Genomic DNA, 12148 nt, shown 5'->3' with positions numbered 1-12148 from the left:
TGAATCAAACTCAAGGTGCCTTTTTTTTGAACCACTGTGGAATGTCTGTTGAAAATTGGGTGTTTATATTGTGGGAGTCAAATCTAACAGAAAAATTACATTTTGTGACTGCTTCTAGATGAGGGCTTATAATAATTTTCTAACGAAATAGTTATTGTACGACCAAAAAATAACATTTTTTACCAAAATTATGGAAGAATTCTTTTGTGTTATGTATCATTAAATACTTGAGCATTGAACGACCTAAATTGGTTTAGATTATTACTTTTAGTATGGTTTCGTTAATCTAGACTATTCAATGCTTTTTAAATGATTTTGCAAATTCCCACATCTACCATCATGAAACCTTTTCTTTTAACTTTGGCCACAAAACCAGTTAGAACTTAGAACGTGTAAATAGCTCACATTTTTTGTTAAAAATGATGTATATCAGTTTGCCGTGATTTTTAACTCGAAAACGAACACAATTTTCACACTTACAGGACTGGAAATTTTACTGTTTTTATTACTCTTAATTAAAAATAAAATATACAAGTAAATCAATTCCCAATTAATTGGATTTTCTAATGTCCCAAGTTCCCCAACTAATGGGGTTCACAGGAGGACAATTCAGAGACAAGTTTTCTTATATGGATGTTTTTCTTTTTATCTGGGAAGGGGATTGACCTGAACCCTAATTATGTATAAACCGTGCACATAGTCCCGGCGCGTGTTCACCGTTCTCCGACGAAACTTTAAGCACTGAGTTCGACGGCGAGCACTTGAAACGGAGGATTCTAGCTACTACTTCGTAATGTGGTCACCTTCTTGCTTTCCTCCGCTTTCTTGGATCTCTTCTTCTGCATTTCTCTTATGTTCTGGACACAATAACACACAATTCGTCACAAATCGCAAACACATATTACTAAGGCTCGTATACGAATTTCTGAACTCCATCACTTGAAAATTGCACATGTTTTTCGGTTGGAAATTTTCGCTATGTTTCGACAAATTTACAACAGTTATCACAAATTGGGTCGATGTTTATAAAGAGGTTCACGTTGTTCGTGCACAAACAAACTCAATTTAATGTTTCTTTTATACGACGATATTATATTCTAAATTATTCTAGTCTACCGGAATGAGGATTCAAACTCCGATGCAAGAAATCTCGACCATCTCACCTGACCTACATCTACTATTCAAGCTCTTGAACTTGTACTAATTTTTACTCAAATTGTTTAGCTCACTAAACTTTCGTGGCTAAAGCTAATCTTGCATCATCAGAGAGCAAGCAAATCATCAAAAGAAGCCTAAAGCTGAAGGACTTACATACAACGGGTCAACAGGTCAACTGAGAATACAAAAACAGAGTAAAGTAGTTTAGTAGGAAATTATTTGAAGTTAAAAAACTTGGAAAGGAATCCTCTCTGGATCCCTTCCATCAGACCCTCTGATCAACAAATTCGGACTCTTAAAATTTGATTCAACGGTTAAAAACAAGACTTATTAAAGTTATAATAACTTTAGCTTGGATCAAATTTTAAGGATCCAAATTTATTGATCGTGAGGCTTAAATGGAAAAGATCCGGAGATGATCATTTCCAAAAAACTTTACTAAACCCTAAATTAGAATTTTAGTAGAGAAATAATCACACGTGAACATAAGGGAGAGACTTGATTATACAAATTAGAGGGTATACTAACCGTTGATTGAAGTGGGATGGGATCAAGAACGATGGAGCGGATGGACATCTTGGCAATCTCCGAAACAGCGGCGTCACGTACGGCAGCAACGTCGCTGCTCAAATGCTCGAACGCCGCCTCGAAAGCCTCCTGCCAAAACCGCGGCAGTCGACTCGTGCTGGTGCGGCTGCTCTGCGTGTACAAATCCCACATGTGCCTCACCACCGTCTCTCTCTCCTCCACCTCCTGCAAATCATTAATCCAGTATTAATCACTAATTAATTTGTTTAATTCCAATTCCACAATGATTAACAGAGAAATTGAGCAAAAGGGTTAGTCTCCCAAGTACGAGAAAGATGTAAACTTACGTACCAGAATGTCGAGATCGTCGAAGGTCGGTATATCGAGGTCGTCGGAGACGTGGGATAAGTTGCCGGCTGACCATTTGAGGGTGACGCACCCGGTGAACATTGACCAGAAAGCGAGGAGGAGAATCGCAGCTAAAACCGAGAACTTGTAGCGATTCTTGTCGAGAAAGACTCCGGCTTTCGACGACGAAGACGACGAGGTGTCCTTCCTGATCACCGTTGATGATGAGATTGTTATCAGTGTCGGTGAATCGTTGTCCTTCATTTTTAGAAGATGAAGTTTCACTGTTGAGCTCTCTCTCTCTCTCTCTCTATATATATATGGATTTAGAGTAAGAGCGGATAGACAGAGTTTGGGAACTGTGGAGTGTAGAACTGTGGGTGTGGTGTAGTAAATTTTGTATTAATGTGTTGGGATCACGAGATCATGGGTGCGTGAGCCGTCTCAGTGTCACTGCGACATCCGAGTTTGGAAAAATAAAACTTGTGACTTGAGGTTCAGTTTAGCGACAAGACGGTGGGGTGGAGAAAAAGAGGTTTGAGATCTCGAGTTTAACTAATCAGCCAACTCATAACAAGACAATTTGAGATGAATAAAATCGAATTAGAAACCTCCAGTTGTGGTAAATACTCTTATTTAATTGAACGACAAGTTCCTAGCAAGACGATACCATTACCAGGTGAAGAAAATCAAACTCGAAATCTCGAATTTGGAGATTAATGCTTTTAGTCAACGGAACGAGACACGAGACAAGCTTTGAAATTGGATTTTGATGTGGGAAGGGAAGGGAAATCGTGGAGTGCTTTGCGAGCTACCGTTTCCGAAATTTCTGAATGGTTTTGTGGCGACAGCACCCAGCAAAGTATGTGCGAACGGCCAACGCAGGGTCCACTTGGACGCGGGAGGGGTATCATCTGTCGACTACAATAATTTTTTAGTGTGTTCGATGTATAAAATGGTATACGACGTGTTATTACACACATAGTGGATATATGTGTTAAAAAGTTAATAACTTAAAAAATAAAATTTTCCACCATTTATATAAAAATATATAGTGTACCCCTTATATTCCGGTCATAATAAAAAAATATTCCGATTACACAAATCATTTCCAATCGTCACGACACCTGTTTGTTTGGCATTGAGGGCCGGTTTTAATCACCAGCTCTCATCTTGAATGTGATCGTGTATATGGAATACGATTGAAATATATAGTCTTGTGTTTAATTAGTGTGGTCGGCATTCGTACTCAAGTTTTCCTGTCATTTTTAGCCTCCATCACGATCATGGTACTTATGAAAAACTTGTTATGGTTAGTCTAGGATGGGTAATCGCGGTTCCTCGCTCATTTAAATTAAACGGTTACGGTTATAAGTAACTATTTAGATAAATAAACTGTTATATTCATAACCATTTACCCACGAAATTTAAATTGGCGGTTATAAACGAGTAACCGTTTACTCATTTATTTTATATATGTAAAACTAATACAAATCATGTTCTCGATTAAATAATACTTAGCACCCAATAAATTAGCAAGGAATTCATCGGTCCTTCTCTCAATAACATTGCTACAGGAATGATGATTCACATCATCAAGGAATTGGCCAAATTAATTTAAATTTCATTGCGGGTAACCGTGAAATTGACAGAAATGCTTTGATAGAAATGTCTTCTAAACAATTTTTGTAACCCAATAATACTTAGCAAATATTATATTTACCTTCATTGGTAACAGTTAAAAATATCGTCCATAAACTATTATTTCAATTATTGGAATGGTATAAGGACTTAAAAAAATTAAAATATGAAAATGTATGATGAATGTACCTATAACGGTGTTTAATTGTAAAAAAAGAAAAAGAAAATTATGACAATTTTTTTTTAAATTTTCAAGTTGTTAAAAAACATGTAGACGGGTGAAAAAAGGCTAATGGTAAAAAAAAAAGATAAACGGGTTAAAAATGATAAATGGGTAAACGGGTATTAAACGGTTACGGTTAAATGAGTATGCGGTTATGGGTATGAGTATAACCGTTTAGGCAATTACCCAACAGGTAAACTGTTATACGGGTATGAGCATAAACGGTTATGGGTAAATAACCACGGTTACCCACCCGCCATAACCGTTGCCCATCCCTAGATTAGTCTATTCCAACGTTCATACTCAAGTTTTTCTCTTGTTTTTAGGCTTTTTATGTATGGTAGTTATGAATTTTATTAAGAAATACTTGGATACCATTAAAATTATGTCAACTTGTGGTAGGTGAACTTTTTAGAAGACAATCTTTACCTTAGTTGATGTACGTTGATCTCACTCCTCCATTGTTGACTGTAAATATGATTGATAGATTGATCCTTTGACTCGTACCGACCACGCACACCTACCACAATTATTTTTTTATTCTAATTCTTTTTTTTTATACGAGCGAAATAAAAAAATAAATTTCGAGTATAAAAATAAATATCAGACTAATTACGAATTGTAAGAGATAAAAATGTGGCTATTAAGCGTTGGACATTCAAAAAATTTGAAAACAAAAGTGAGTAGGGCCACCGATTTGACATCTAAGCAATGACAGTAGCATAATTTAATTAGGACCGCCAACTTGCAAGTCGCACCTAATAATTAACCGACAACAAACAATACTTAAATAAAGAAATTTTAATGAAAAACTCTTGGTACTGTTTATTTTAACGAAAAATCACATTTTTACACTAAAAAATCAATCGTGGCACTATTCACTTTACCATTTATTTTGTCCTTATCATTAAAACTCTTTTCAAACCCTTTTCATTAGTTTTCCTCTTAAATAAAGCATTTCTTTTTATTTTTTTTGAATGTGATATCCACTTCATTTTACTTCTCACACACCTTTTTAATTTTCGATTGTCGGATCTGATGAATTGAAAAGATCAACAGACATAAATTATCAAAGGGTGTGAGAAGTAAAATGGGGTGTGTGGTTAGCACACCCCATTTTTTTTTGTTAAACTCGAATAAAATCATTTAAAAGCAACAGTAAGTGACTCAGTGGTAAGTGCGCGAACTGCAGCTCGTTAATAAGTAAATAAATTGTGAGGTCTTGAGTTCAATGTTTCTAGCTGGTGAGTCTATTTGACCGTGGCTTCGGGCATGTTGAAATTCTCTATAACCTCCCCAGGTTTAAAAGGAGATGAATAATCATGAATTGCCATAAGTTATTCATTTTTTTAAAATAAATAAATAAATAAACTAAACTATTTAATTTCAGTTTCTAATTCGTAATTAGGTTCACCAACGTTATTCATCACAGGGCCGGAACTAACAACCCACTCATGTTTCAATCAGGGCCGACAAAGGGTTTCAAGTAGCCTATTTAGGGAGAGATATGAATGACTCAACCCATAACTTTGATATTTTCTTTAAGCCCAACAGAAGAATTTTATGAGGAAACTCCCTAAATTGTTCTATATCCTTATTACCAAACCGATATTCTCTCCATTAATACTATATTGAATTCAAGAAATGATCTCCAACTTTAACTACGGTTTTTCAGCTAAAAATTCGTGATCATAAGTTTATGCAACTATAGTTCTTCAATTCCCCCAAAACTTCAATCAAAACAAGTCATGTTTAAAGAACTATTGCTACAATTAGATTAAAATTAAAAGATTATTGCAACACTTTTCTCATTTGATTTTTCATATTTGCCCAAATTATAATACGTACTCCAGATAATAAATGAAAGCATTATTATCACCTCAAATATGTATTCCAATCATACTGATTGTAGAAGAAACTCGTAAATATTGTCTTATTTGCCTAAACTATAGTTCTTCAATTCCCCCAAACCTTTAATCAAAACAAGCCAAGAACTATTGCTACAATACAAAAAAGTTTGTACTCCTATTATTCCAAATTCAGCAGATTTTACAACACAAAAAAGTATCAATAAATCAAAACTTGAAGAAATCAAATTTTTAGGGCGCTCAGAAGTGTTGCATGTGATATCACTGTTTTAATCTCATATGTCCAGACATATATTAGAGCAACATCATCACTGCACCAACTCAGGAAAACATAATCCAAACAATTAAACTACTAATCAAACGCAATTAACTCACACATTTCACTTCTAATTACTATTAACTCAATTTTAATACAATTTAAAAACCAAAAACAAATAATCCTCAGAGACAATTCCACATACGTGGAAATTGCAGACAATCTACACAGCATCAGATTCTGTCCGCCCGTCTGCTTTTCCTCATCATCGAAACCATTTTTAACACCATAAACAAAACTGTCACTAAAAATTTACAAAAAAAAAAAATTACTAATTTGATTAAAAATCAATAAAATATGGCAAAGCTTCAGATAATAAGCGGAGATTTTGTCCACATTTATTTCGGTGTGTAGTATAAGTGATAATATTTTGCATCATACGCTTTGCCCTTCCATTTCTTCCCCAAAAAAAATTAAAAAAAAAAACCAAATAAATAAATAAAAAGATAGAAAAATGGCATCAGATAATAAGCGGAGTTTATGTCAACACAGAAGATTCAGTATATCAATAAGCGGAAAAGATTATTCATCATTTGCCATTCGATATTCGACCCACACAAAACTAAACATAATTAAGAAAATAAATTAAACATAATTAAGCATATAAGTATATCGGTAGGTCCATTTGACCCAAAAGCAAACTCAAACAATCTGCAGTGAGCTGGTAAGCCAACCAATCGATATCTGCATCCGTTCTAAGCTCCTCCACCATTGAATTTTGCGTGGAATGAGAGGGTAAACAGATGCATGACACACAAACATAGACGCGCACACAGAAAATCGAAACCAAAACTCAGAAAACACAGACGCTAAGTATTCAGATTCGAAACACAATCAGATCTGCGGAGATTGAAATTTGAAGGGCGACTGAGAAAGGGGAAGAATGGGAGGCAGATAGGAGAAGGATCGAGATTATATAGGGGTTTATGTGAATTAGGGTTTTACCCATCTGACGAACAGATTTGATATTTTGGTAGCGCGGCCCACTCCTTTTCGTTTTGGGCTTTGAATGGAAATCTGGGGTTTTCTATGGGCTTTTAATAAAATTATAATAGTCCAACTTTTGTTAGGCCCAGTTGTAAAGTTTACTAAACACTAATTTCGTGGGTTTAAACATTGTGAATGGTCAAGATCAACTCACACGCACGACTTATCTCAGTGTTTCTCTAGGTTTCATAGCGCAAACCATGGGGCCTAAAATCGGATTGAACCTCCACATATGACCAATTACTTTAATTTCATGCTAATTTAGTGGTCAAATGATGTTAATCTCTCTTCTTCTTGCTCTCTAATTTCCAAAAACCACGGGCTTCAATGCATAAAAAACAATTTTGATTTTTACCTATATGTACATGCACTTCTTCCTTAGTCCTTCTTTCTTTTTTCTTTCTTTGTTTTTTGTATTGGTTCTGTAAAAATAAATTGACCAAACAAAACACAGTCGTATCGTACGTGTTATTGATCTCCATCGCCATCTTCCCTCTTAAGATCCGCCGGAGGCAGAAAGCAATCCATGGACAACCCACATATATTAAAATCCACTTCGTCAATCTTCCACGTCTCCCCAATCCTCCTCTTCTGGTTGTAAGCGTGTCCGTACCTGTACAGCAAAGCCGACGTTTTACCGCCGTGCGCTATGTTTATCCCGTCGACGTATCTGTAGTCCCCGATCACCGTCTCCATCGTCGTCTCCCAGAAACGTCGTTGTTTCGCGACCTCATCTTGACCAGCTTGGTGTCCTCGAACTGGATTAGCAGTCCCGTCCGCTGGCTGAAGTAGCCCCAGATGGTGTGATGGACTATTTCAGTCTGGGGGGTGCTTTGGGATTGGAGTATTTCCGTGGGGGTTTCGAGCTTGAGGATGAAGCATTCTTCTTTGTTGATGTTTTTCTCTCCTGTGCACATTGCATCTAGGAACAAGTTGGCAGTGCTCCTGGGGCCCAAACCCTAATCAACAAATAATTGTTAATGTTGTTCCTTAATCACGATTTTAAGTTGACTGCGCTCCTTAACCACAGTTTTCATTAAACATTTGAGACTTTATTAAAAAGTTCAACATATTTCTAAACAAAAGTACATTTAGAAAAGGAGTTTCTGAGCAAAAGGCTTTGTACAACATCAATTCCATATGAGTCCTAATATTCAAGATGATTGCGATCTAAAACTGTATATACCTGAAAGAAGCGACGGAGGGGTCTTGGGGGGCCTTTATTCACGTGGCAAGGTTGTGAGCCAGATTGATTCCACACGACCTTGCCACATAGGACAAACCCACCAACCTCGCTATTGACTTTGCTCTGAACGTGTACACTATCATCACCTTGGCGCATTTCGGATCCCACCATCTTAACCTCCCCAACGGCGTACATGCTATTCACCGAGTTAAACGCCGCCAGTCCCCCGGTTGCCGCCACATATTGTTGCACTATATATTTGGCCGTAGAAGCCTCCTGCCCGCCATGCATGCATGCAATATCAAACCACGTACGTACTTAATGAAAAGTGAAAGCTGCAAACTACATAATGTGGTCAATTAGGTTAATATTACATACAATGGAACAATCTTTAATTGGGCGGGAGAGTGCATTGTCGCAATGAACCTGAAGGGGGATGAGAGGAGAACCAACAAGCTTGAGCAATGCCATGAACTCATTGTTTGATCCTGACGAGGGATGAGATGATCTCGAGTTTTTCTCGACGTGGGACTGATCTTTCATGAAAGAACAGAGATTCGCCCACCGCAACACAGCGTTGCTGCCCATGCTGGTGATCATTTCGTCCAGAATAGGCACCTCGAGGACGGTATCCAGGCCATCTTCTTTGTCTAGGTTAGGGCACAGCTTCCTCATAGAAATTAAATTAAATTTTGAAGTAAAAGTGTAATAATTAAATATTTGAGGAACATATGTGAGGGAATAGAGGAGGAGGTAAATTGATTAAATTAGAGAAAGAGGAAAAGCGAAACTTTTCCCCTTCTCACCCTAAAGGGGCTTTAGGGTGTTTGAAAATTTGAAGAGATAAGGGGTGGTTTTTGGTGGAAATTTTAATTTAATTAGTGGGAGATTAATTAAGTTGGTATTGGAAATGAGAAGGTAAGAGTGAGGGAGGGAGGTAATGTTGCCTAAGGTGCTCCTTGCGCGTAGGTCTCGCGTGGCTTGGAACCATTTAAGGGCACATCACATGCGTATTGTAGGACCCCTTAACCCCTACCACAACTAATTAACATTGATCATCAAGTCAAGGTAACTAAGTTAATTTCAACTTGTCATACATATTGTTATCGTGGTATGACAATATTTGTTATTCTATGTTTGTGAATGATACAGTAATTACATTAAGTTCATTTAAATTTTAATAAAAATAGATTTGAACTTGAGTGCAAATGACGGAACACACTGCTCTAACCAACGTAATTAAACCTATGCTGCAAAAATAATTTTAAAGGTTTTATTACAAATGGTCTATGAAATTGACTTAACTCATCGTTTTGATCTCATAATTTGAAAATCAATCAATGTCATCCATAACTTTCCCTAGCACACATCAACTTGGTCCTTGTCGTCTAGATTCGTCAAATTTTCTGTTAGGTTGTTGATGTGGCACACTAAGAGCCCACACAACGTACGTAGACAGTAAAAAATCATTTATTTGAAAAAAAAAAAATAGAAGCCAAGTTAATAAACAAACAGCAAACAAAAACAAAACATTATCTCAGGAGCATCTCCCCCGCCCCCGTCCGTCATCTGCCAACCCCACCCACCCAAGCTTAGCCACACCTCGGTTGCGGTTGTGTCGTTGACGCTGCCTGTGACTGGCCTGAATCATTGCAGTCGGCAAATATGGCAAAGGGGGAGCTTGACCAAATTGGTATTTGCCTCCAGCCCTACCCATAGTGCAAAGTCAAGATGTCAAAGCGCGTGTGTGTATTGTAATTTGTATAGTAGAAGAAACTTTCTACACTTTGTCTTGTAGTGATATCTGCTTGTACACGTGTCATACAGAATTGTATCTATCTGGCTGCCAGCTCCTCAACGAATTTGTCAACTAGTGGCTTTCAATTCATATGGTAGGAATTAGGTTTCCGGAAATCAATTAATAATAACAGTTTATTAAAGATTATGCGGTTATAATTTTTTCTTTTTTTTTTTTAATATTTTTTTATGCAAAACGAGATTGTTTTACCTTTAAAAATATAATAAAACGTTCAATTGTGGTTATACGATTTTTTATGAACGGTTGATATTAATTGATCATTCGGATCCTCAATGAAGAGATCCGAAGATGATCTAATTTCCATATGAAAAACGAAATCATTCGTTTTCAGGCAGGACATTCATCATTTTTAAACGTTAAATTTTGTAACGATAACAATAAGGATGAAACACTTTGAAATTTGGGTGAGCTCCAACTCAGTGCAAATTGGCCCGTCCATTACAGGGGGAAAAAGTCTATTTCATATGAGCAACACCTTAATGTGAAAAGGTTCAACTTTTTGTACAACAGGGTAGTTGGTGACGTTTTACTATTGATACAGTATCTATCATTATTCTGTACTATATCGATGCTATGTGGATACCATTATGTACGGTAATGAGATTGGTTTGGCCCTTTGTATGATCGAGTCTTTGCATGGAACTCGTCAACCTATCAGAACTGGATACAACCAACCGCATCCTCCACCTGAATCATAAATCAAATTCCTTAATTTGATTTTTAAGTAGCTTTCAACCTGATTAGTGATTTGATTATCAATTAATTAATCATAAACCAAGCCATTTATTTTACACACATTTTCGATCCATACAATCGCTAGACAGAATTCCATGCACACTTCATCCCTCTTAATTTAGCCATCCCATCCTACTGTCTCTGCATCTGCAGCCGGCCTCACCTCACTATATAATCCAACCCCAAATCCTCCATCTTAATCCCGCTTAATCCCGAGCTTAATTAATGGCTAAACGCTCCTTTAAGCTCAAATTCCCCCGGGTTATCCTGCTAATCCAACTCTGTCGCCCCAAACACAACTCCACTTTACCGGCAATTTACCGGCTGTCCCCCGTAAACGCCAAAGCCATGGGCATCGGCTTCCCCAGCCTCACCCTCCCGGCCCCGCCACCGTCCACACCGGAGGACCCCTCCGTAAAGTGCCACGTGTCATCCAAGCCCACCAAATCCCTCGGCTGCGGATCGTGCCGGTCCCGGTCATCCACGCGATTCATCTCCGACTGCAACGTCGAAATCAAATCATCCGCAGATAATGACGAACTTAATCATAATTATAATAACTATAATAATAATCTTATGTCGCCGATTTCGGAAACCGAGAATTATTACAGGAAGAAGCGGAACAAGGAGAAGAGGAAGACAAAGAAGAAGAAATCGAAATTGAAAGCGAAACCGGAGCTTCCGTTTATAAATATTTCGTCCGGAAACTGGTTCAGCGGCGAATTCGACGGCGGCGAAGAGATCAGCGAAGAAAGCGGAACTCCGATCTACTCTTCCAGAAGCTTCTCGACCGAATTTTCGCTGGTGATGGACACCATAGGCCAGAAGATCTCGGGACCGCCGCACAAGCAGAGCAGCAAGAGGAGACCTAACAGTGGCGATTACGATAAGGTTCGTAGATCGAATTCAGATTCGGATTCGAAGAAATCGGCGGGGACGACGGGCGGCGAGTTCGGAAAGATAAAGACGGTGCTGCGGCCGATGAGGGCGTGCAGTGGGGAAGAGGGGAAGGTGAGGGAGAGCGTGGCGGTGGTGAAGAAGTCGGAGGATCCCTTCGAGGACTTTAGGAGGTCGATGATGGAGATGATCATGGAAAAACAGATATTCGAGGCCAAGGAGTTGGAAGAGCTCCTCCATTGTTTCTTGACTTTGAATTCCCGCCACTACCAGGACGTTATTGTGGAGGCGTTTTCTGAGATTTGGGAGCTCTTGTTTTCCGACCCTTTGGACCAAGTGGGAAATTTGAATTAACTGATATTGTCGTTTTTGCCCATAATTGTTTTACTAAATTACTAATGTAAAAATATTATAAGTTAAATATGTGATCTTCTTAGCAATA

General features: G+C 37.9%; 2 protein-coding genes, 2 non-coding genes and 1 pseudogene across 4 annotated transcripts; 1 reads left to right on the top strand and 4 right to left on the bottom strand.

Moving 5' to 3' along the window:
• Nucleotides 1–476: 476 nt before the first annotated feature.
• Nucleotides 477–2860, bottom strand: LOC126605791 (uncharacterized). The gene is made up of 3 exons (XM_050273227.1): nt 2038–2860; nt 1687–1911; nt 477–857 (listed from the first exon to the last, which is right to left on the bottom strand). Exons 1-3 carry the CDS (start codon nt 2296–2298, stop codon nt 777–779), a joined length of 567 nt encoding a protein of 188 aa, XP_050129184.1. The 5' UTR covers nt 2299–2860; the 3' UTR covers nt 477–776.
• A 3035-nt stretch (nt 2861–5895) lies between these two features.
• LOC126601616 (uncharacterized) lies at nt 5896–9144 on the bottom strand (annotated as a pseudogene).
• On the bottom strand, nt 6384–6469 carry LOC126606100 (small nucleolar RNA R16). Its single transcript, XR_007617122.1, has one exon. It is a non-coding gene; the product is annotated as a small nucleolar RNA R16 (small nucleolar RNA).
• Nucleotides 6536–6623, bottom strand: LOC126606099 (small nucleolar RNA R16). The gene has a single exon (XR_007617121.1). It is a non-coding gene; the product is annotated as a small nucleolar RNA R16 (small nucleolar RNA).
• A 1596-nt stretch (nt 9145–10740) lies between the features above and the next one.
• On the top strand, nt 10741–12146 carry LOC126601232 (transcription repressor OFP7-like). The gene has a single exon (XM_050267913.1). It carries the CDS (start codon nt 11035–11037, stop codon nt 12058–12060), a length of 1026 nt encoding a protein of 341 aa, XP_050123870.1. The 5' UTR covers nt 10741–11034; the 3' UTR covers nt 12061–12146.
• The last annotated feature ends 2 nt before the right edge of the window (nt 12147–12148 follow it).

This window comes from Malus sylvestris, chromosome 15 (assembly GCF_916048215.2).
Source record: "Malus sylvestris chromosome 15, drMalSylv7.2, whole genome shotgun sequence".
Lineage (NCBI taxonomy): Eukaryota > Viridiplantae > Streptophyta > Magnoliopsida > Rosales > Rosaceae > Malus > Malus sylvestris.
The sequence above is the reverse complement of the archived record's forward strand: the minus strand, read 5'-3'. Positions and strand labels throughout refer to the sequence as shown.

Excerpts from the sequence above, each read along its gene's own strand:
- LOC126605791 (XM_050273227.1), bottom strand. The coding sequence starts at position 2,298 with ATGAAGGACAACGATTCACCGACACTGATAACAATCTCATCATCAACG. Across the intron at positions 1,912-2,037 it reads TCGACGATCTCGACATTCTG|GAGGTGGAGGAGAGAGAGAC; the intron begins GTACGTAAGTTT and ends AATGATTTGCAG. Across the intron at positions 858-1,686 it reads CCATCCCACTTCAATCAACG|AACATAAGAGAAATGCAGAA; the intron begins GTTAGTATACCC and ends TATTGTGTCCAG.
- LOC126601232 (XM_050267913.1), top strand. The coding sequence starts at position 11,035 with ATGGCTAAACGCTCCTTTAAGCTCAAATTCCCCCGGGTTATCCTGCTA.